The 25,724-nt window shown below is 43.7% G+C and overlaps 1 protein-coding gene across 1 annotated transcript; it reads right to left on the reverse strand.

Annotated features, from left to right (window-relative positions):
- Nucleotides 1-1,018: 1,018 nt before the first annotated feature.
- On the reverse strand, nt 1,019-19,805 carry LOC118793180 (Krueppel-like factor 3). The gene is made up of 5 exons (XM_036551233.1): nt 19,619-19,805; nt 6,914-7,395; nt 6,119-6,278; nt 3,019-3,182; nt 1,019-2,407 (listed from the first exon to the last, which is right to left on the reverse strand). Exons 2-5 carry the CDS (start codon nt 7,347-7,349, stop codon nt 2,226-2,228), a joined length of 942 nt encoding a protein of 313 aa, XP_036407126.1. The 5' UTR covers nt 7,350-7,395; nt 19,619-19,805; the 3' UTR covers nt 1,019-2,225.
- Nucleotides 19,806-25,724: the final 5,919 nt, after the last annotated feature.

The raw sequence follows: 25,724 nt of genomic DNA on the forward strand, positions 1-25,724 counted from the left end.
GAGGTTTCACCAACAAAATACAATATATACACCAAATTATACCAAATGTACATAGTCATAACAAAATATAAAAGTTACTGATTCCTATTGTGTTGGATTATTGCAAAAAAACAAAAAAAAGATAATGCCCAGAACACCAATCACATTTTGACAGCTGAAAGCCTATTACATTCTATTGACAGCTTTCAATGTTCCCCATTTCAAGACGCGCCTGTGATAATGTTAATAGATGGAACTGCCAGCAGCGGTAATTGGACCATGTAAAGGCATACGCTTATGGGCTAAGTGGGAGGGGCCTCGCCTTGCCTTGAAGCTTTTGAAAACGTAGGAAACTGCAGCAGGCAGCTTCATAAACGGTAACGTGGTTCAGCCACGAGGTGGCAGCTGTGCCCAACAAATCTGGGACATAAAGGTTAAAAGGTAGAGAATCTGAGGGTGCAGTCATACCATGGGTTTCAGTCACGGATTTTCAATATATTGACCAGAAAGTTACTTCAGTGCACCACAGAATGTTATATTTCTGCCATTGTTGTATATTAAAAATGTTTTGATTTTTTTTAGCTCATCATATTTGAAGGGGCATAGTCTAAAACAGAACATCCAGTGAGCATTCAAATGCAATGAGCACTGCAACCTACTGTTAAGAACTAAAACTGAGACAGAGGGTGAAGGGAAAGTAGGAGCTAAATTTTATAATAGAAAATCTGTGTTTAAGTCCTTTAAGCACTTTACAAAAATGGCGGAAAGTAAATATAAATAACTGTAAACTGCAACATTAATTGCAAGAATGTCCATGAATGGAAAGATGTAACAGATGTAGTTTTATGAGCGTACTGTCAAAGGAATATTTTATTAGTGCCATTTGGCATTGTCTCCCACCTTCCTGCTGTTTTATATCAAATGTGGTCTACAGGTATTCAGCGAAAAATGTGATAAAAAAATAATCATAATAAGGATAGTAGCAATACAATGATAGCACAGTTTCTGCAACAGGGCTGAGCTTGAGCATTTATTTAAAAAAAAAAAAAGACACAGGCTGTTTTCCCATGCCCTGTCTTGGCTTTTTTCATCATGTTCCAGAACTGCAACACACTAATGGGTGAGCAGGGCCAAACCCCACTCACGCCCACAATAACAAATAGCGTCACATTGCTGCTTGATCCTTTTACACTTTACCCTGGTAATTCCTCTCATCGATGCCATTTTTTCCCTTTTACAGTTTTATCGATGCTACAAAGGATAGGTTAGATTAAATGCCCCCCATGGTCCTGCTATGGGACCTGCTACTGTGAGTGGTTCATCTGTTCAGCCCACCCCAGCACCAGTTATAGGAACATCTGCACCCTGAGGAACTCACTATCTGTATTGAGTCCTATTGCTTCAGGGGAAAATGGACTAATGAATTTCACTGTCACAGAAGAATTCAGGCACATAAAAATGTACATACATTTGTAGTAAGGAGTGCAACCCATCACGTCTTGGCCTTTACAGAGATGTGGAGGGACATTTTCACACTGTGAGGAATGTGATGTTGAGGTGTGGCTCTGTGAAGTGACCCAGTTTCACAAAGGACTTGACCAAAAGTGATAACATGGAGGGAAAAAAAAGTCCCAGATATATTTATCGTCTCTCTAATTGCTCCTGCATGCAGGAGACTGCTTTTAAAACTAAGAACATGCGGCACGATAATGCATACATACCTACCAGAGCACGGAGTGTTCTGTAAACAAAAATGACAGACTCAACCCTCAGAGAATCCCTATAAATGCTGTATGTATCTAGTATGCACTTAGGTGTGCATTTATTTTAAGGCATTCACATTTAGAAGGTCTCAACAAGATTCTTCTTTGAAATAAATACCAAATACCATGGGGTTATGTGTGCTGCCTGCGGGTGACCGTGACTTGTCTCAGACCAGCTGAGCATCCAAATGATCCACCAGGGGATGTGGGGGCCTGGTCTGGTATGTTAGGGGAGGTACATGAAGCAGGAGGGAGCCAGGAGGGTTGGTTGACGAGGACAGAGGTGTCCTCCATACGTGACAGGGAAGGATGGTGCTGGTGTTTTCGTTCCTTTAACAGTCTTTGGTGTAATTCGGAGTGAACCCATCACCGAAAGGCACTGCCGCCAGTGCTGTTACTGGCGGAGCGAATTGCAGCCCACGTTGGACGCCCTCCTTCTCCGTGGCAGTGCGCAGGGCTGAATGGTCTCCGGCCATAGCCAGGTCAGACCAGCAGGTGGCGCTTCTTGTGCAGGGCCAGGTGGTCGGAGCGGGAGAAGCTGCGGTCGCAGTCGCTGCACTGGAAGGGCTTGATGCCGGTGTGCTTGCGGAAGTGCCGGGTCAGCTCGTCAGAGCGGGCGAACTTCCACGTGCAGCCGTCCCACGAGCAGTGATAGGGCTTCTCACCTGCAGGGAGAGGGAGAGGCGAAGAGAGAGGGAGACAGGCAGGAGGAGAGGGAGGGAGGAGAAGGGAGGGAGAGAGGAAGAGAGAAGGAGAGGGCGAGAGAGAGCAAGAGAGGGAGAGGGAAAGGAAGGGAGGGAGAGAGGAAGAGAGAGGGAAAGAGAAAGGGAGAGAACCAGAGAGGGACAGGGAGAGAGAGAGTGAGAGAGGGATAAGAAGGGGCAGAGTGAGAGAGATTGAGAGGGGCAGAGGGAGGGAGGGAGGGAGAGAGGTAAGGCGAGGGAGCAGGAGAGAGAAAGAGAAGAGACACAAGTGAGTACTGACAGATATTCAAACCACCAAACCACCTTGAACACAAAAACTCTTCTTTAGTATCTCTTCTTTAAAATTCCTATCTCTCCTTCAAATTCCTATTTCCTGTTCAAATATTCAAAGGGACTTCCATCTTTGCAAATGTATCCCATTGCAGATGTTTTGCATTTCATTTCGCACTCACGTACATGCTTCATTGCTGGCTGATTTTTATGCTGCTCTGTATCCTGAAATACGAAACGCTGCATTTCAGTAAACTGTACTATTCCAATACAAGCCCTGATAGAATGTGATAATTCCTCACCTGTGTGTGTGCGTCGGTGGGCCTTGAGGTGGGAGCTCTTGGTGTACACCTTGTTGCAGTTGCCGTAGTCGCAGCGGTGGATGCGTCTCTTCTTCATGTCCAAATCCATGCTGCAACTGTAGATCTTTCTTGGGGGGGACATTATCACTGTGGGGCTTGTGCTCCTGGGGGGGGGTACACAGAGGTGGAGAGACCTGAGTTAGGGATCCGATAGCAAGAGCAGGAACAGAGGTTCTCCAAAAGTGAAAAAGGAGATCCAGTTCAAAAAGCACGGCATTCTACAACGACACCTTAAAACACCAAAGGTCAGAGTTGCCTGTACTAGTTCCTCATTAAACCCAATGTAAGCAAAGGAGCATACCAACAGAAGCGAGGCTGACTTTTCGGTTTAAAACCTTTGAAAACACAAACATGGGACTTTATTTGTAGAGGTGTAAGAAGACTACTAGAGAGCACCAGAAGATTTGTGACTTACATGTACATTACCATCCCCCTTGAAGAGGAACTAGAATAAGACATATGGCTCTGTCAGACCATAAATAACTTTTCCTGTATGTAAGTATTGAGCAAACCTATGTTGCTTTTTCTGTGATGTTATCTCGTTTTGAAGGCAGCTGCCATCTGGGTAGCCCGCCACACCCGCCAAGAACAACGTTGTAATTAAACACTTCCTGCCACTCCCTCTCTATCTCTCTTTCTCTCCCTCTCTCAGGGGTGTGTCCCTTCCTAACATGACACGGAGATCTAAAAGTAGACTCTGACCACACCCTGTGGGTGCAAAACTGATGCTCTATGTCCACAAACACCACGGACCATTCTGTGTTTCTCGGTTGTTTTAAATCATAAGTCATTGTAGTGCCACAAGCACACAACCCATATACAGCCCACACACACCCCGCCCTCACATACACACTCAAATACATATACATACACACACTATACATACATACATACATACATATATATGTATGTATAGTGCTTATATCAAATACATACACACACACACACACACACACACACACACACACACACACACACACACATATATATATATATATATATATATATATATATATATATATATAGTAAATTGTGTTTGCAGTGAATTAATCAACCAATAGGTTCTTTTTGTTGAGGGCAAAATTCACTCTCATTTCTACAGATTCATATTTCAGGAATCACACTGTATAAGGCATATCAAAGGAAAAAACAACTGAGGAGCCACACAGGAACTGATATGGAACGGGGTCCAACTTTACTCATGAACTGGCTGGTAAGGGAGTAGAGGAAGTCACCAATGTGTGTACAGTATGTGTGTGTCTGCTCGAATGGGGGCTTCAGTAGCTGGGGGTGTCCTGAGCTGACACAACGGGATCATCAGCCCGCCCTGCAACTGCACCCTCAACCCCTGGCTAGCAGCATACCTCTGTCGCCTGACAGGGCGAGCCGGTACTCGCCCTACACCATCACGGCACGGTGCCTCAGACAAAAACAAATAAATAAATAAAACCCAAACACCGAGGAATTTCCTCTGCTGATTTCGAGCCGAGATGCTGCGTGGGATCTGCAGTGTGCGGGTATCGAACAGAAAGAAGGTCGAGTTTTAAAAATCTGGACTCTAAAAATCTCCTCAGCGCACGCGTGCTCTCGACGAGTGACCGGGCGCTACATTACTCACTGCGAAAAAAAAAAAAGAAAACAACTGCAGGACCAAAAAGTGGTGACAGCTCCACCCCACCCACTTCCACAAGGGGTAATTATCTCAGCGCTGACACAATAATGTGAGGACCCTGCCCTGGCAACAGCCAGACAAACAGCCTCCTCCATTTAAAGTGCCACTGGCACCGCTCCACCAGGTTTCCACAGGACAACACGGCCCGGCCCTTGTCATTACCAAGGTCCAAGGCAGACTGATGCTGGGGCTCAACGCACGCGTTTCCCCAGAGGGCAATATCCTGCAGGTGAGAGGAGGGAGATCCTTATGTGCGGGGGGGGACGTGAGTCGGACCCCAGGGGGAGGCTCAGGGGGTTCTACAGTCACAGCCCCCAATGGACGCCATTAAAATTCTCCAACCCGCTTCACCCCTGTATTCTCACAGTCAGCGCTCGATATGTTTCCATTTTCCGGCGAGGCTAATATTCAGCTGCAGAAGCTGTCTCTTATGGGGAGGATGGGCCAGCTTTTTTCACCGGTCATTTGCCAAACAGTCATAAACAGACAATGAGATGAGAATGCGGGCGGCGTCAGGGGCGACGCAGATCGAGGCGCTGATAGTCTGCCTTCTGTCGGCCACGTTTTTCTCTGGAAGAGAAAACTGGGAAAACATTTACATGAAAACAGCTTCGCAAAACAGGGGTGCGGCTGTGACTGCCCGAGCGCCTACGGTTTTTTTCGCCTGTGTCATTTTGTGTGTGTGTGTGTGTGTTTTCTGTCTTATGGCAGGTTGTCATTTACTTTAACTATAATTTACTCTATGCATAGGAACAAAGACATACACACACACACACACACACACACACACACATCCATCTCCCCTGTTCCTTGACTTGCCAGTTCATGCTTTCATTCAGGCTGTGTTCCTCTGTGGCCCATACATTCGGCTTTCTCCTTTGTTAACTCTTACACAGTGTGGACTACAATAGAGCTTCTCTCCTTTTTATGTGTAACTGTATGAAGTGCTCCAAATGAGGACTAACAAAAGCATTGTATAATATTAATATCACCTTCTTTGAGTCATACTCAGTAGTATTTGCTATACATCTTAGCATCTACTTGTCATTTTCACTGCTTTGACACAAAGTCTAGGTTCAGATCTGGATCTACTCCAACTCTCTAAGTTAGTGAGTACCATAAAGAAACTCTCCACAAGCTGAATGTTACCTTTGCAGGTGTGAAATTGTATTTATAGGTGTCTGCCAAATTTTTTTACTGTTGAAATCTTCCTTAATCATTTTAGTGACCTCACACAGCCCCCTCCACACCCTGCTATGTTGTGTGGGACTGTTATCAGAGCTGTGGCTCCGGCCCCCGCTCCTGGCCTGACTCCATCTGACGGCCGTTTGCGATCGTTATCGGGGCGACGCAGGGCGTGGAACTCACTCGCTGCGGACAAGGGGCTGGGGCACGGGGCCGACGCCCGAGGACGACACCTCCTCGCTGCCGGGGTACTGGGCATGCTCGGTGGGCGGTTCTGACTTGATGGGCTTCAGCTGCTCGTGGGACTCGTGGTGGTAGAGCTCTGTGGTTTTCAGTGCCGACGCTGGACGGGGGGGCAGAGACACAGGTTAAATGAGACAGATGTGTCCCTCGGCCCTGGACAGGGTGGTCAGTTCAGCAAAGTAGTCGAGATTACAGGGGGTCTGCAAACATTTATGACGGCAACCAAACATTGACAGATTCAATTCAATGCATTGCACAAAACCTATTTCACCCCTCACTGACTGCATACACATCACAGCCAGATAACACAAAAGCCCTAGTAAAATAATCCTTCCTCGCAGCTGAATAAGGTTATGTCACATTGCATGCTAGCAAAAATTTCATTTTGGCCTACAGAAAAATTACTCAAGGTTTAAGGAAATATGGGGCCCATTTTTAGATCATCTGCCTACTAGTCTCAGATCAGTGGATCTGTGTGCGCACAGTGATGTAGCAGTACAGTTGACTGCATTGCACCCGTGTCCTGAAATAACCTCACAAAGGACCCTTCAATGACCTCATAAAGGGCCCTTCAGCCATGAAAGCCTGGCAGATCACAGGAAAGGGAGCAATGCCTCTGTATCAGAAATAAGTGGCTTAGGCCACCCAAAACAATACAAATTACACACCACAACGCAACCATACGAAAACTCCGCTTGCCGCTGGACTACGAGTGAGACCGGCGGGGGCCCTCACCTTGCGTGTGCGGGGGCAGACCCTGCACGTCGTCCCTGGACACGGGCGACACCATGACGGGCTGGGACAGGTGCAGGGGGGAGGGGTAGAGGAAGGGGAGGGGCTGCACCATGACGCCAGGGAGCAGGGGGATGACGCCGGGGGCGGGGCCCTGCAGCAGCGGCGCCAGCACAGTGGCGGGGAAGTGCAGGGCCACGTCCAGCGAGGCGCGCTTGTCAGGGGAGCGCCGGTGCGGCCACTGCGCCACCGGGTCCCGCAGGTCGGGGCCGCCGTAGGGCGAGCAGGGGCGCGGGCTGCGGGAGGGGCACGGCGGCGAGCCCCGCTTGCTGAGGGACAGGTCCAGGGGGTCCAGCTGGGCGGGGTCGGGGGCGGGGCCTGCGCTGGGCTGCAGCTGGTACACATGGTGGCTGTTTCCGGGGAGTGGGGAGAAGAGCATCCTGTGGATGTGCCTGCTGACTCAGCCAGGGGCAACTCTGAAATAACTGAGGACAAGAAAGAGAAACAGAGAGAGAGAGAGAGAGAGAGAGAGAGAGAGAGAGAGAGAGAGAGAGAGAGAGAGAGAGAGAGCACATCTGTTAGCACGGAGTAAATACTAGACTGATACTGTATGCACAAAGCTAATATGAAGCATTCGTGGATTTAAGGGATGTTAGCAACACAGCAATGAACAGCCTATATGTTTTAAGCTAGCTTTCCCTTAACAAGTGTTTGAGCCAACAGAATCACTGCTGTAGCTGTTGCTCAAACAGGCAGGGACAGAGAGAGTCTGGGGACTTCTGCAGCCCTGACGTGGTCCTTTGGGACACACAAACCCTCCGAACACTGCAGGTCACCCACACGTCCCTGTGGCAGGCTGACGCAGCCTCTTAACAGTCGGCATTTATAACAGACAAAGGCACCAGTGCAAAACAGCTCAGACCACTTGTAACACTGGGCAGGCGGGTTTGTGAGGTCAATATCCCTGAGGTAACAGCTCGAACGCTTCACGTGTCTTTAGTCGAGAGCAAACCTGCCGCTATTGTATGCAAATATTAGAGGTCATTGGAGGATTGGAGGAAGCTAGGCAGGCTCCAAACAAGAATGGCTAGAAAAGCCAAACTTAGGTTGTGGTAGGGGAGGTATGTGTGTGTGTGTCTGTGTGTGTGTGTGTGTGTGTGTGTGTGTGTGTTGGGAGGAGGGGTACTAGAGCTGATGCCTTTTAAATTAATAATGCAGTATCAAAGCATATTAGAAAAGTATTATCATCAACATCGGCCCAGAATTTGAAAACTCACACAAGGGATATTGAGGGATATTGAGGGATAAACTCGAACATTCCAATAAATATATTTCTGAAACGGGAGAACAGGTGAACCCATTTCTCTTAATTTGAAAGTAATAATTGTTATTTTGAATTTGTATTTCTCATTAAATCCACAAATTCATTTCAACGCTAAGGATCCTACACCTATTTCCTTTTTAGTATATATTGAGAATTACACATCACTGTACATATTTTTGAATTTTTCTTAAAAAAAACAGATTTGCTTTTTTAAATGAATGCTAAGTTTTTCCTAAAGCTGAAATTTGAGAATCCATGCATCTAGAAATGTTGTATTGTATATATACAATATGTGTACATATGTGTTTATATATTGTTATGTATGGGAGATTTATGAATCTCCAGGGGCGTTTCGAAAACTAGTTATCCAGCAATTTTGAAGGCCTTGTCATTAAACGACATCAGTTTGATAATTTTATTAATACATCCAGTTAAGTATCTAAAGAGCACCATTCAGCCTTCCTTTTCGGCATGTGTAATTATAATGCATTTACCTAACATTAAAGTAATAAGAGCCAAGGTGAAAGGTTCCGGTGTTGAAATTTTGGAACCAATCGATGTGTTTAGCTCTCTAGCTTAACCGTGTCTACAAAATTGCTGGATGCTGTTTGGTGGTGACTGAAGCATTACCAATTTGGGGGGGGGGGGGTTGTTCTGCTCATTAGATTCACTGCTTCCATGTGTCTTCACACAATTGTTGTGTATGGCAAGAAAATGAGGAAGATTAGTCTGCATCCATTGTGATGTAAAACAGCCAGTTTAAAGTGAAAAGTGAATGGAAAATAAATTGTTTTCTGTTTGTGATCATTCAAAATGGAATTTACATTGTAAAAAATATCCTGGTTCACGCAGAGGTGAATCGCATTTATCTCATTTTTTTCCTACCGTCAGTTTCACGCTGCATGACAAAAGGTCTCGTGACTTGTGAATCCCTGCAATAACCATTCCCTCAATAAACTGAAACGTGGCCCCGCGTCGCACGAAACTGAAAGTTCCGTCAAAGCAAGGCAGATGGGTCGTAGAGAGGGAGGCGGATGGAGGAACCTAGGGGCTGGACAGACAAAAACTATGCAAATAATTCTGGTGGTTCTCAGACTTGGTTATCATTACAAGACAGGACACGCCGTTGAAATAACACACTGCTATGACACAATCATCACGGGTTGCGTTTTCGTCTCCTCAGTCATCTCTGTCCCTGCTGCGTTGAGGAGAATCTGTCTTAAAGCTGCGTTCACTAGATATTCACAGATATTCAGTGTCTGTCCTCTACTCTTGCTGTCAAAGCAATGAAATATACACCTTTTGACCAATTTACTGCAATGGCTTACTATGCTGTTTCTGTGCCGTGGCAAAACGGGATTCTATAGAGACAGACATTACAAGCGCATGACACAGTCATCTAATCACAAGCCATTTCCTATGTATCAGCTGTGTCTCAGTGGTCCTTTCCCTGCTCCAATAACAACGGTTTGTTAGTGAGGTGAGACTTTAAAACCTTTTTTTCCCTTGCATGACCCCATTACAATACTGAGGGTAACCCAATAACCCAACTTCTAACCCAATAACAGTGCAAGCAGGATGAACCCAAGGGTATTGACTAAAGCTTAGGGGTGTTAGCCATTCAAATTCCATTTACATGCTTTTAAGTCACCAAAGGTGATCAAAAACTATAATAATTAATATTAAAATATATTCACTGACTCTTCACACTGAATTAGCTATTTTTCCCAAGAATTTAACATCTAGTGTCAGAATTCATATGCCATATGCAGCCAGTCAATGCTGCTATTCACATCTCCCCTGCTGTTTCCACGTGACTTCTACACACCCTGGTTTGACCTCCGTCCCTCTACTTGGTGGTTTCCACCCTCGTAAGACAGATATCCAGTCAGTACTCACAGTCCAGCCTACTGATCTACCCTGCGGCCACTTGGCTCGCACGATTCTGGTACAGACACACACTGCGACATTCACAGCCACCGTATCGAACCGGCGCGGGTGAATCTGCTCTGGAAGCCCTGTCAATCTTCAGCCCCACAGCAGTTTATCTCTAAGTACTGCCAAGCTCCTGCAGGTAATCAAACAGGCCAGGGCAGGTGCAGCAGGTATTTTTGAATATTCCCACATGGACACAGTCGCACAAGTCCTTCAAAGGATGGATTTCAAGACAATGTAACTGAGCAGAAACCAGCCATATTTATTTATGTTGAACACAAGCAACAAGAAGTGACAAAGGCAGGCACTCTGGTCTAGTCTGGAGGCCAGCATTGGCCTGAGGAATCCTTTAAATGTGTGATCAGCATGTTATGTTTACAAACACGGCAATTTCACTTTATTCTTTTATGTACAGTGCTGCCAAATCCACCTTTATGACTTGCTTATGAAACATGGGGGAACTAGAGGTAAAGATTAAACAAATGGTTTATCTGAAGTTTAACATAAGCTGACGTAGCAATGCATCATCAGTTTTACACTGTTTTTAAACTATCTTCACTTAGATCACGGTTTCACTAGACAAACAAGGGGCCGCGAATGTGAACTTTCAATAAACTAATAAAGTCTCTCCAGCAATTGTTCTATATACAGTACTTGCGTAAAAAGCGAATTCCCTGAAACACAGACAATAATGTATGAAATTGGTATTGGTCCAGCAAACAAATTGTACAAGATTCCCTCCGTAATTTATTTGTGCTTTAAATGCTGATCAAATGTGAATATAACACGATGAAAAAATCTGCCCATCCAAAGCCTACATCATAAATCTCTACAAATCCAACAAAGACAGAAAAAAACAGTAAAAAAACAACACACACGTAGAAGTGGGAAAACATGCCTCAAATATTTGTTGGAATAACTCTACCGTATTGTTAAAAGGAAGCAGAAAAATGCAAACCGCTCTCTCTAACTGTTGAGCCTTTGAACAACTTAACAATCTAAAAATAACAATCTTCGCATTTTGGGGAGATGCTGGCAGCTTTTCAGTGCACAGGTGTGAGTAGGTGTGATGCGTAACTTCAATGAGAGAGATGACAGCCTCAAGTAGGTGTTCCGTTGCCTGCAGGCACACTGACAACTTCCCGCAATTCCCTGCCTTCTCGGCGGCACGCTGTTCAGGACTAAAGCAAATACAGGTACTCCGGCGGCGCCTCGTCCCTGTAATTAGCTGGAATTTCACAAGAGGGGAGAAATACAGTCTAAGCGAGTGATGGGGTAGCAGCGGGGCTGCTCTGTGAAGCGGCAATGCCACGGGGCTGTGAGCCCTTTGGGAACAGGGGGGTTGTGCAATCTCATCCCAGCCGCACGGCTGCCAGACCAGCAAGCCGAGCGGCGCGCAAGGCACTGTGCTCTTGAGCTGAGCCGTATGTCCTGCTCTCCCCTGCCCACAGCCTTACTCTAACCTGCCAAATGGCTCAAGTTAACCTAGTCTTTCTTCGATGAGCAGCTTCCAAGGAGGATCATGTAGACCAGGGGTGTCCAAACCTCTCCTGGAGGGCCACTTGTCCTGCATGTTTCAGCTGATTCAAATGATCAATTTGTTATTCAGCAGCTTCAGGAGTTCATAACGAGTTGATCATTTGAATCAGCTGTGTTGGAGCAGGGAGAGATCTAAAACATGCAGGACAAGTGGCCCCCCTGGAGAGGTTTGGACACCCCTGATGTAGACTGTCCGGGGGCTGTGCTTCCATCAGTGTACCAGTGTACTGATAAGAACGCTGTGCCGCAGGAGCAGCATCATTATAACGACTCCCTAAACTTAGGTGCTGACTCATTTAATGCACTCTATATTTTGAATCACATTCTGCATTATTCAGTGTTTTGAGCGCGCCTCAAAGAGTATGAGTAGTAACCCCGTGTCCTGGTCTAATTCAATGTCAACGTCCCACCCACCTCAATGTGTTTAACAAATCATCCTCCCACACACTCATTAGCAACACAATCCCTTACATTCCATCCCTCCTTCTTCCCCCGGTAATGAAAAATGAGCTCTCCAGGCTTCTTTTTATATTTCACTGTTAACCTATTTCCCTTCCCCTGTGGTGAGAAACCCTGCTGTATCTCACTTGGTTGATGTCATTAATGTACAATTCTACAGATGAAGAAACCAGTGAAAGAGAAACAGCAAATTGGAATTAGTGTTTTGACATGAAATATTAACTAAATATTAGCAATATTAACTAAATATTAACTCAAACTATTAACTTAATCCCTGAGATTAAAACAATGTCAAGTATCCTTACAGTGTATAAGTATTTCTTTATAATATAAACCTGGTATGACACTCAACACCTGCGGACCCCCCATTCAGCAGATCCCTGAATATAGGCAAGCTGAAATCGGCTGCCTTTGAACATAAACAGGTCAATGTCCATCTCATTTAATAATTAACGCTAAATGTTAAGTAACACATGGCACTGACCCCTCTACCCGTGGCATACAGCCTTGCACGTGCAAACGCACACACTCACACACTTGTGAAAACAGGAGTACATTTTCAGGTGCGCCAGGTATGATTCTCGAGCGCCATTAGTGTGAATGGTGACTTTATTCAGAGTTAGCGAGAGGGGTTTCCGGCAAACAGAGGCGCTGGGAATGAGGTATGACGGCCCGGTCCATAAATGGACAGCAGGACGTCAGGTCACGGGGGCCGCACACCCTGAGACAGGAGCAAGAAAACCAGTTCTAGAAGACTACTACAAACGAGCACTGTACTGTATCAGACGCAACCAACTGTTCACTGGCGGTGACTGGCAACAGACAGCATGAACCAGCTTGCAGAAACAGGTAAACTGGAACTACAGGCAGCACGGGAGAGCTGTAAACCAATGCGGCGACAGGCCTCTGGTATCATTAATGCCGGTGTAATATTCTGATATTGATCTTCTGATATATCACTTTAAACACTACACATGGACTACTCCACATGCATTTGACAGTGAGTACAAAAAAATAGGCTCACATTGAGGAAAAATAACAAACAACAAATGCAGCCTTCCATCCAGAAACAACAAATGAAAATGAACTAAAATATTTTAACTGCGCATATTTTTTTTCATATACGGAAAATCAGTAAATGCTCACAATTCCACCTTTGAACACGTATTAGGATACATTAATCTGTCGCAGTGCAGTGGGGTTTGTCATAGAAAACACACTGGCTCGTTTGTTGGGTCACGGGTGAGGTAGGTCTGAGGCCCCCTGGGGTAGGCGGTGTCAGGTATAGTTGGGCAATGAGGGGAGGGGGGGTGTAACTGGGAAACAGAGCCACGCCCCCCCCCCCCCCCCCTTCCCACACCCTGCATGACCAACACTATGTTGCCATGACGGCCCTCTTCCAGACAAGGGAAGCTATTGAGGAGCCTGATGGGGAGGATCCCTGCTCTAACCCTTGGTCATCCTCCAAGGATGTGGCAGGGGTCTATCGTTGCTGCTGCACATGCAGTGGGAGTGGGGAAGCTGTTACACTGTTGCTCATTCTACAGTCCAACCAAAGAGCCACTGTAAAAAGTTAAAGTTAAAGGAAATTCCTGTCTGTCCTATTTTCACCATAAACTCAAAATACGATTCGGTACACAGGGTACACAGAACCATAAAGTACCATATCCTCACAAATGACCACTGAAGAAGTTTTTGTGGAAGGTGTATTATGTTCACACTTGTTGAACTGACGCAAGTTATTGAGACAAAATGAGTCAAGTTATTATTCTACCCGTTGTTGCTTAATGATAATTAGCAACTACGTGCATTGTTTCCCTTGTTGAAGGGCGTAATGAACCACAGATTATGAAAACACCAACAAGTTTTGGACTTTTTTCATGATTGACATGTCGTAATTACATTCACTGCTGCAAAATTGTTTTAATGAATGCATGTAATTATCTGCAAGCAGTATCGTCAGTATCGCCTGCTATAGATTTCAATCACGTGTTGATGCCTGGATGGTACAGATCCAATTCAATGGCAAAATCACACTAACTAGTCGATTGTGTGATTTCAACCACCTACTAGACATCTACATTTTCAATGAATGAGGTCATTGTGATTTCCGAGGGAATGTGAGGATGTGAGAAAATGCTCCTGTCCTGGTGACTCTCCTGGTGGTTCAGATGTTTGTATCTGGCAGGAGGGTCAGGGCACTGACTATAGCTACTCTGTTTGTACAGGGTGGCATACACATGACTACAGCACACAGCCCAACAGAGCAGGAAGGTGTTTCGTGGAAAGCCCTCACTGTGTTTGTGCAATCTGAAGCCACAGCCAACTTTGCGGGGGATCTTCGGGTCAGACCATGGGCAGACCATCTGACTAAGCTGTCATCATGACCGCTCCAATGACTGCACACTTTCTTTGCTCCTCCAAGTTGAGGACCACAGCCCTTAGAAGTCACACTCTGGGGTGGAGTTCGGCCACATGAGCTACGCTGACATTTATAGAGCAAATAACATGCCTGTATTGTTAAAAAGGAAAAACACAGGAACCCAGGCGAAATGGTGCCAAATGGTACAACACCAGTCTATAAATAGATCAATAAGAACCTTACTGTGGTTTAAGGGGACTTCTTTGGATTTTAATCTCTTAGAATGTTTTTTTTTTAACAACAGAAGGGAAAATATCCTAGCGTTTTGTCCGTTGTGGAGTCACATGCAGCTGATTTTCAGCTGATTACTCAGAACAGTAACGGAGATGTGAACAGAGGATAATGGGAAACCGGAGCACCTCCCTCGCCCAACGCAAGAATGTTTCCCTCCACAAAAAATGAACAAAGGGTGTCTGTTCTCCAATGAGGTATTGTTCCAAGGGCCCACAGCTCGCACTCACTGAAGAGTCGTGCCCACTGTGTGTTTGAAAGCTATCCACACATTATAAGCACATGTTGCTTTTGTGTGTTTGTTAGGAAGCGTGTTAGCGTAGCCAGCATTGACTCTGTTAATGAATCAACACATCAATACAAACACCTTCTGTTATTTACAGAAGACTTGTGCTTTACAATTAATAATAATAATAATAATAATAATAATAACCACTATTAGTATTATTATTACCAAAAGTACTTCACACCATATGCTACAGGCAACAAAAATACAAACAAAAAATATAACAGCTACTTAAGGCATGTTTTAATAGTCAATTACATTCAAGACTTAACTATTACAAAATATTAAAGAATAGGTACAATCTAAATTATGCTTCCATGCTTCCAATATCACTCCTATTGCTTTGCATTCATGATAACCAACCAATACCTCTAATAATATGGACTGTTTATAATTTTATAATCTGTTTACATTCAAATAAATATAGCTAATAGCTAATTCTTTGTTTATGAAGTGAGTACTGCGTGGCAAATTCACATGAAGACTTTGTGCTCTTTCCAGTGGTTTTCGTGAGCACCTGACCAAACACAGTAAGCTGCTGATGGGGTGGGAGAGGAGGTGGTGGTTTGGGGGGGGTGGAGAAGGAGGCTGGAGGGGGTGGCTCTATGTGTGTGGTTTCCTGTCAGCCCCGTCTGCCCTTTTCTGCCAGAACCTCAGGGAACCAGTGGGAAGCAGGCAGAATCTGTCCCCTCGGCCTCCCAGACAATAGCCTCCCCCCCCCCCCCCAAAGCCACGCCGCCACAGACCTTGTCAACACAGGCCGCTCCCCGGCTTCCTGTCGCCCGTGACTCTCTCTGGCCCCGCCCCTGTCCTGCCACACCCCGCTAGGCTCCACCCGGATGAGATCAGCCCCACTAAGAGAAGCAGCACCACCCCTGAGGGGCGAAACCAAGAGGCCCAGGGAATGCAGTAACTCTATGGCAGATTACACTGCTTCACTGTATTTATGAATATGCACTTCTACAGTTCTCAGGGTCTTCATGTTCTTACATTTAGCCAGATGGCTCAAAAGCTAATGGTGCCACCTGGATCCCTGCTGAAGTTTTATTTCTGAACCCAGCCTAGCCAGCGTAATCTTCACAATACATATTTGCTTCGCACACATCCCCTTTCAGGGTGACTTGTATTTCACGCGTTATCAATTTCTGCACCTGGAAAACTTCCTCCAGTTATTCAAGGTGAAAACAATGCCAGGGCCCCACCTGGGTTCCACACCTGCGATTCTCCAGTTTCCAGCTGACCGTCCCACCCTTGCCACCAACGCAACCAAGCAACCGGCCAGCACTGCGTGGCACCCCCACACAATACCTGGCCTCAGCCCCACTGATGTAAAATACCTGTTTAAAAATCTGGAGCTCTATAAAGTTTTGAATTCATAGTTATACTCTCTAAATCTAAAACGTTATCTGGTTTATAACATTACTATTATCATGAGGAGCTAATCATTTGGATAGTCAGCGTCATTGAACCGATGGGTTAATTTGACTGTTTTACAGCCCAAAAGCCTGTGGAATAATCCACATTTCAGAGCCAAGTGAGATTTTTCAGAACCTTTTCCACATCCTGTTGACTGTAACATAATACCCTCACACATGGCTATTGTATTTATATGTGGCCAGCTGGAGTTAAGCCCAAGACTGGCTGGTCTCTGTCTCTGATCACATGTAGAAGACAAAGGAGCACAACACCCAACTACACAGAAAATCATAATGGTTTATTGGGCAGCTTAAAGCCAGTACGTGTCAGTTAGTTACTTGGAGGAGTTGGGAGACTAATCACTGTTCTCTCAGCCAAGAAAATAGATGTAATTATGTTGTGTCATTTTAATGACACTCTGGACACCCTCTGTGCACGAGTAAAGCGCGTTCCAGTGTATGGGCTGTATCATGTAAAGTCTGGCATGCAGAAACACACAGCCTGTCATAGTTGGAGTGTACTTCAAAGAGACATAAAGCACAAGGAAAGAGCAGAAGGGGTTAATGTTTTCTACTGAGGTGGCCTGGGACCCGCCTTTACAGCAATAAACAAAGTTTTTGCCTGTGAGCTTGAATGTATATTGATGTGTCTGAGCATCCGTGAGAAAAAGAGAGAGAGAGACAGAGAGCACAAATGTAGTGTTTGTGTCTGTTGCTTGAGCTACCAGAACTAAGGTAATGCACAGATATTGTGTAATTTTAAGCTCCTTCGTTCTCAGCATTCTACAAATGCTGTTAGTCCCAAACATTTAACGGCGCTTGCAGATGTGTGTGTGTGTGTGTGTGTGTGTGTGTGTGTGTGTGTGTGTGTGTGTGTGTGTGTGTGTGTGTGTGTCTGTGTGTGTATGTGTGTACATGTGTTCCTGTGTGTGTTGGGGGATGGGGAGTGTGTGTTGGGCTGTACTCCAGCAGGTAATACAGGAGTGTCCCTGGGAAAAATTTAAGTTTTAATTAAAATTTTAATTTTAAGTGAATCACTATATCTAATATGTACACCCCCATCACCACCACCAAAACCACCACCCCCACAGCACACACCTCCCATAAAGTTTCCCCGGATTTTCCCAGGAACACTCTTGCATTACCTGTAGGAACACACACACACACACACACACACAGGAACACATACACGCCATGCTCCCAACAGGAAATAAGCTTGCATGTGCCAAGTGGAATGTCTGACGCAAGCCTCAGCCTTGAAACAACAGCTCAGGAAGCTGAAACACTGGAGCTAGGTGACACCAGGGAGGGAGGAGATGGAGAGAGGGAGGAGAGAGGCAGAGAGAGAGAGACAGAGAGAGACATAGAGAGCCACAGGGTGAGACAGGGGTTGGACTCTTCCCAAATGCTATCTGTTTACTTCACTGCACACAGAAAGCAGCAGCTGCCTTATGCAGACACATACACACCCAACAGGAGGGTGGAGAGCTTTGAGTTATAAGGGAAGAAAAATAGTGACCTGCCCAGCTTTCAGCTCGCTAGATTACAGACAGGACACAGCTCGCCTTTATACCCCGCTGCAGTCTGTGTTGCTGTGGGGAGGTATCCTTGACCCTTATCTACCCCAGAGAGCACTTTGCTGTTCTGGTTCGAGGTTCACACCGCCGGCAGAAACTGAAACTGTGGACTTGTCAAACAGTGACGTCGCTCCCCTTGCAAAGCAAACATTACTCCAGTCAGGCAATCTCAAAAGCAGTTTTCTTTTTACCTTTCAACTCCAATCCCAGTTGTGAAACGCGGCCATGGTCCAGTGCTTCCAATGTGTCTTTACGTTCATTAAGACGCTCTATGCACCTCATTTTTTTTTTCGCCATTTGGTAGCAAAGGACGATGGAGAGACATCGAGCAACCGCCGTGTCATCTTCATCTCAAGCCGTACTAACGCTTCTCGCTCGCTGTAACATCTTGTCATGGGCCGTCCCTTGCGGAGATGATTTGGGGGGGGGGGGGGGGGGGGGCGAACGGCAGCTGCTGTTCACGCTTGCTACAGACTTCGAAGATCGGAGATCTAACAAAGTTCCCTTTGGGGCAAGCAGGCATATGTGAATATGACGTGAATCTCACAGCATACGTGGGATACCTAGTAACAGTGTATCTTTTCGATCTAAAGCGGAGGAATTTTTGCATTGTTGGCCTACTATATTATTTTACAGCAATATGATAGTAGGAACATTCAAATTAATATTCATACACTTACAAGCAAAAAATTTCAATACATAATGCCTTATATCTTAATTATAATGGACGGTACAAGATTTTACCGGTATTTTCACTTTTTACAATCTTTACAATTCGCAATTTTACAATTTACTGTACAAAATAGCACAGTTTTTCACAGTATGCACACACTGTATAAATGAATATACATGTTGTTGTGTATTTTAGTTTATAGTGCCTTAAATTTACTTGCAGTATTGTATAACCATTTTGGTTTTTTTTTTTTTTTTTGTACCAGCATAATTATTACTGGTAATTTAACTGGATTCCTATGAACACCGTCACGCAGCACAATATTATACACTTGCAGTGCTCTGACAGCGTCTCAAATATCCGCGAAAAGAGTCCACGGAGACAGGTATCGCCGGAATATTTAACCGGCACGTTTCCACACAAAGTATCGCACCTGTGCACTGCTACCTACATTAATATGCTTTCGTATGTTAAAAATAGTTCCTTAATAATTCTTAAATTAAAAATAAAGAGTTCTTAAATCGATTCTGAAGCCAATGAATTAAATCGATACAGATCGCGATGCTTAAAGTGGCCAACAATCCGCGGCTAAGACAACAAGACTTGAAAACCATAGCAACCGTTCACACCTGTGTCCTACCTGTCCCGGCATTACGACTGTATGCATTATTCTTCTCCGTATCCAGCGCAAAAGCACGTGAATTAAACTCATACAAATTTTTAAAATTTTGACAAAACACAGTCATGATCATATCTTCATTGACCCCCTTAAAACAAATGGTACTGATAACAAGATTATTGCCAACAGCCGATACATTCACAATACTGTAAAAAAAAAAAGACTTACTTCACCGATGTAACTGTACGTTTATATTCCAGTGTCAATATAAATGCGTATTCTGTGTCCTTGTATTTTAAAATTATTTTTGAAGAATAACCCGATTGTCGTCACTGTTACCGCAGATATAAGTTATAACCCATATAACATATGAAAACCACAGGTCGATCCACACTGCGTGACTTTGTTTCCTCGTCAGGCTGGCGATTTCTGTTCACTTTCTTAAGAACTCCAGAGTGGATTGTGTGCGAGTCACATGACCCTTTCATGGGCTGTGCTCCTGGGTGGGGCGGGGCGACACCCAGGGGAGGTAAGACTCGGGTCGCCGGCAGGCTATGCCAGACGCGAGGAATTGAGATTGCGGTGATTGCGCTAGCGCGGCTACTAACGTGCGCTTCGCGTCGACAGGAAGCGATCGAGAGCTGTGATGTGTATTTGCGCGCACTATTGAAGTCAGAAGCGCATAACAGGATCCTGTGCTGTTTCTCCAGCGGGACTGGGGGTTGAAACGATTAATTTAATCGCGAATATGTGTCTGTATCGTGCAGCAGCTTTTAAACGTTTACAAGCTGAATATAAAGGCGGAAACAGACGGTCTAGATAGCCTAAAATGAACTTGTGCGGTTACAAGGCCAGGGTGCCATCTATTGCCCCATGTGCCATTTATTATTTAATTATCATTATTATTTCCGACAAAACTACTACTAATAATAATAGCTATGGTATCATAAGGGAGAGGAGTGACCAGAGACAATCACAGATCCTGTATTATTTTGGCCAAATGTATTACCCGTAAGTATTACTCGTTGGTAGGCAAGCAATAAAAATCAACATTTATTTTCTTTACTATGTTCTCACTGCCTGTGAAATTCTTAAAGACTGCAGGGTAAATTTAACAATGAACAGAATTTTGATTGCAACACTACCTTCTAGCTGACATCATACACCTGCTAACACACATCAGTCAGTGGAGATACCCTGTTCAGCCATGACATTGAAATTACCATCAAAAGTGTGTGCCTTTAAAACTACAGATGGCTGGAGTTTTAGTGACATGTTAGGGTACTTTTCGTGAATACAATGAACTGAATCAGGGGGCATAGGAATCAATATCTACCCTTTGAATACGTCTTGTAATACATCAGAAACATTACCGCAGTTACATAGGGAGATGACAGCAAAGAGTAGTTTTCTAAAGGACAAATTCACTTCCTGATTGCTGATATCGCATATGGTTACTGGAAGTAAAGTCCAGCGCTGACCTGTTATTGTAACTCCGTTGGAAGAAACGAAAATTTATCTGCGTTTAAAAATGATACATCAGTGTATTTCCTTAAAAGAGTATTTCTACAGACTCCTGATGCCAGAGCAGTTCGTTCACTCTCCACGCTCTCACACACCTGTGCACTTGTACATACACAGAGAGAGAGAGAGAGAGAGACTTGCAGTGTCTGAAGGTGTGATAATATTTATTTACTATAAAGGTAGATATAACCTCCCCAACCTACCGATGCCGATCTTCCTTACAAAAAAAAAGACAAGCCCCAGGCAAACTTGACTTAGCCCTGCATCTTTTCAAAAGCTAGAAATGCCCCTGGTCATTCTCCTCCGGCCAGCCCTGCTATTGGCGGTGCGGGGGCCTTGGTGGGCCTCAACATTCCTCCACAGTGAGAGCCATCCCTTGGCAGAGGCACACATGCAGTTCTGTACTTTGCTCTTCCTCTTCCCTTTCTTTACTGGCCACGTTCTTCCATTGACAGTAGAGCTCTGGAATGAAGCCTCCGTGAGCATCAAGAGCACAGACTGTCAGCACCATCAGAAAGGATCTTTTTTTTGTGTTGACTTTTCTTCTTGTAACCAAACATACAAGAAGAGAAGTCAACACAAGATAGATTTTTGCTGAGCAAAAAGTGGTTCGTTTACCATGTAGTCAGTCATTTTGTATGACTTTGATGCCTATTTTGCACTTAGTTTCTTTTTTCCCTATGCTGTTTTCTCTGTTGTGTACAGTTGGTCAAGACTGCTAATATTTCATTGAGTATACTTTCCCAGTTTGTTTGAGTCTGGGTCAAGATGACAAGATATGGGTGTGGCTGACCACTGCTTCACCACAGTTCCCCCAGCAGTTTTTTAAGTGCCCATATTTACCTGGTATTGTAGTGATCCTGAAACAGGGAAACCGTATTTTCCAAGTGTATTCTTCGCAAAATTGTGAGTGTGTGGTTTGTAATGTAAATTTGTGTCCATCGCTGGGCATTCTTCATCTGATTTTGAGGGGTCAAGCACCATTTCCATTTATAAATTTTGTCTTTTGTTTCTTCCTAGTCATTTTATTTGAATACAGTTTTTATTTAACTGTTTACCTAGGTGTGGTTCTGTCAATATTTTCTTATACTGTTTGTATTTGTGCTGTATTACTATGTACTATGTAGCTTCTGACCTGGTGGTGTGTGAAGAAGACAGTGAGAGGGGCCATACTATTCTTCAGACTGATATTCAAAGGGCACAACTCCTCTGTCTTTCACAGTTTGCCAGGAGGTACTTAGGTACTCGTGCCCTTTTCTGTTGAACATTGGTATCCATCTCTAAATCATGATTCAGAGCTGGTCTCTATGATTTTGTTGCAATTCTTACATTACCAAAACAGATACCATCTTTCCACTTAATACTCTACATGTGTTTTCGTATCCGCTCAAAGGAAGAATCTTTTCTTGTGAACTATTTTCTATATACTTTGAGACATCTAAAAACTGAGTGGAAGAATCTTAAATGACTCATCCTCTTCCCCTAACTGAATTCTCTCCATATAGCCCCAGAGGCATCATTGTTCGAGCTATCATTGGCTTTTTCCTCAGGGAGTCTCAGTGTTTTAATTTTCACCATTGGTTTTGCTGTGCCCACACACAGTTGTAACCCCTGTATTCAAATGCAACCTTTTTTTGATTAGAGGGGGAAGAGCTGCAGATGGAAATGGAAACAAAAAATGGGAGATGGTCATAGGGGAGCATCTGCTCATATTACATCTATTGTTTCCTAAAAGCGAAAATTGCACAATTTCCCTCCTATTCTGGTTTTGTTTGGTTAGTTTTCTGACCTGTTACAGTTCCATCTGTAAAGTAAATTACGATTTTTAGGGACTGTTCTACCCAGATACCTTCTTTTGTCCTCACACCATTTCCATTATTGCTGTTGTTTTTTTTTTTTTTGTGGTCCATAGTCCCCCAGTACTGGCTTAATATTTTTGAGCATTCAGTTTGTATTCAGGCAGCACACTATATCCTGTTTTTGTTTCCATTAGAGTTGGAAGTGATATTTCCTGCTATGTAATGGCCAGTATCCAACAATATCTTCTGTATACAAGGAGAGTTGATGTATGTCTCCTTCTGTTTAGACTGTTTCTTCTAATATTTTGTGCTGATAGCTGCAGGCATGATGCAAAAATTAAAGGCAATGCAGGGTCCCCTTTCCTGCTTCCTCTTGATCATTTAAAGCTGTTAGCTAATGCGCTAATCACTTCTGCACTGGTATATACACCTTATGCATAATCCTAAACCAACTGCAAAACTGAAAACTGTGAGGGGATTACAGATTTCAAAATCTCAATCTCAACAGTTTAGCATTAAAGTATCAGTATCAATATCTTATTATTTATATATATATATATATATATATATTTGCAGATTTGCTTAAATCATGTTTTCTGCTTAACAGAGAGTATTTTAGTGCAGTTCGTCTGCTGTTGTAATAGTGCACACATTTTATGTTGTTAAATGTCAAAGATATTTCCACACTCTTACTGTACTTTTTATCTTACTTTTCTTTCTTCCCTTTTCATGATTGCAGATGGAACTCTTACTCCACTGACAGCTACTTTATCTCCTTCTCAGAGTGGCAACATGCAAATATCACGGAAATGCTTTCATTTGTATATATTCCATGAACCGTTTAGTTACAGTATACTTTGAATTAGTTTTCTTGGAAACAAAGAGTTATTAAAACATCACTGATCCAAAGAACTGCATTCATTATGAAAATGTTGTCCAAGCTTTCTGAACTTTTGATCAGTGATTCTAATCAGATATGTGTGCTTCTTTGTTTCCTTTAAGAACATTACATCACCTTTCTTCCCTCACACTGTCTTTTGTATTCACATTGTGTGATATCACTGTATGTACATCAGCAGAGATCTCTGTTGCCAAATGATGCAAGCACTCAGAAATCTAGCACCACACCCAGTTCATGTGAGCAATCTCAATCCTCCCCCATAAAGACACATGCAACAAAACATCTTTGTTTGAAAGAATGGTTACATTGCCAAAAAGGGCATTTTTTGTGCCTGTTAACTCTACAGCAACTTAAATGTGAACCTTTTCACTTAAATTATATTGTTCAAGGATATATAATTTCTCTTGCAGCTAATGTATAACATGAATAAATACAACCTGCATGTTGGTTTTCATGAAAAATACACTTAGCCACCATGAAAGTATCTTTCTTTCCACTGGAGTGTGAGTTTGTGCAGCAGAGCCTTCACCACGCCTAGAAACTGAATGTTGTTTAATGTTTGATTGTGTTATTTGTTAAAATGTTAAATGTTAAAAGGCCCGTTTCTTCTATCCGATTCAAACCTATAAATAGCAGATCATATTCATCGATTGCATCAAAATCTGTTGTTAATTATTTGCCTGTAGGTAATGTAATTGTGTGATGTTCATGTGAAGCCAGCCATTTGTTAATTGACAGTACCTGCCTAATCAGAGGTTCATTAAATACAGGTGTGTGGGAGCCACAGGGAGATTCTTGTAAGCAGCTTGTGTCCAAGGTTGAGTTTCTTTGCTTTGTATTTTAAAATAAATTAGTTGATTGTTTAGTAAGTTTGTTTCTTCTGCTCTTTTGTTTTGTGAGAAGCATTGGCCAGTTTTTTTTTTCACACGGCCAAATATGAAAGGCAATAGTTTTCTGAATCTGTGCTCAGATCACTGTCTCTATAGGTACCTCCAGATTATGCATCAGTAAGGGACCTACCTGATCTAAGATGACCTTATTACATGATCAAAAGTATTTTAATATCAAACTGAATTTGGAGTATTAAAAACTAATTGCCAGATGTATTTGGCTTGTGCATTTGTTGTGTACGGGTCTTTTGTGAGGTCAGTGTGTGAGATTGGATGCCTTCTATATCAACATGCCCACACAAGTTTTAGACTTAGACTAGAAGGAGAAGCTCATGTCAACTTCACAATGGCAACATTTAAGTGTAGGCAGAGTGCAATGGCAGTGCAATGAATTGGCTTGGAGCCATTCAAAATAGTGACTTGCATTTTTGTTTAATTTCCGCGACTATAACTGATCCCCGGGCATTTCAACAGAATCAGATGTCAGCCGTCCTTCATTCTACCCCCACACACCAGTTGTTAATAAAGCATGACCAGAGAAGGGCTTGTGAAATTCTTTTTCTTTTTGTGCTTCCAAGTTATTTAGCCACAGTTGTCTGCATGGAAACTTGCTTGAGATCTAATGAAGCATGGAAACTGAAAGAGACAAAATATATTACTCTTGCCATGTTTGTCTTTATTGATCTGTGTGCAACTAATTTGTTGTGATTGTTGTGATGTCACTTAATTACTGTAATTCTGCAACAAAAGCTTTATTTGGTTTCTTGACATAATTTCACAGGTTCCCACAAACCAAGCGTTTACTGTTTGATCGTTAGTTTCATACATCAATACTACAAGTTCCATTCCTATGCCTTGAGAGAAGGTACACTACCTATGCTCAGAAGTGCACTGCAACTTGGGTCTGTATCTCAGTCCATCCTCTGAAAACCAAGCTGTGCACCAGAGGTTTAGATCATGTAATTAGCACAATCCACCAAATGCAAGTAGTGACCGCTCAATATTGAATTAATTTGCTGAAGCTGCATTTGCCTCCATGTAGTCACTAATGCTTCATATTGCCTCTGCTGGAAACATGAGCCATATATATGCTTTCCTGGAAGGTAATGTAAACGTTACACAACCATAGTCACATCAAGGTGTCACTGAAGTTAGGCTTGTGCAAACAAGGCCCATCTACCTGGACGCATGCCAAGAAGCTAATCCAGGGTCTGAGGCTT

This window comes from Megalops cyprinoides, chromosome 18, assembly GCF_013368585.1.
Source record: "Megalops cyprinoides isolate fMegCyp1 chromosome 18, fMegCyp1.pri, whole genome shotgun sequence".
Taxonomy (NCBI): Eukaryota; Metazoa; Chordata; class Actinopteri; order Elopiformes; family Megalopidae; genus Megalops; species Megalops cyprinoides.

What these genes read in the sequence shown, in the direction of transcription:
- LOC118793180 (XM_036551233.1), bottom strand. Translation starts at nt 7,349, where the DNA reads ATGCTCTTCTCCCCACTCCCCGGAAACAGCCACCATGTGTACCAGCTG. An exon ending in TCTGCCCCCGCACACGCAAG is followed by an intron (nt 6,279 to 6,913) that starts GTGAGGGCCCCC and finishes CCCCCCGTCCAG; the next exon opens with CGTCGGCACTGAAAACCACA. An exon ending in CAGCCCCTTGTCCGCAGCGA is followed by an intron (nt 3,183 to 6,118) that starts GTGAGTTCCACG and finishes ACCCCCCCCCAG; the next exon opens with GAGCACAAGCCCCACAGTGA.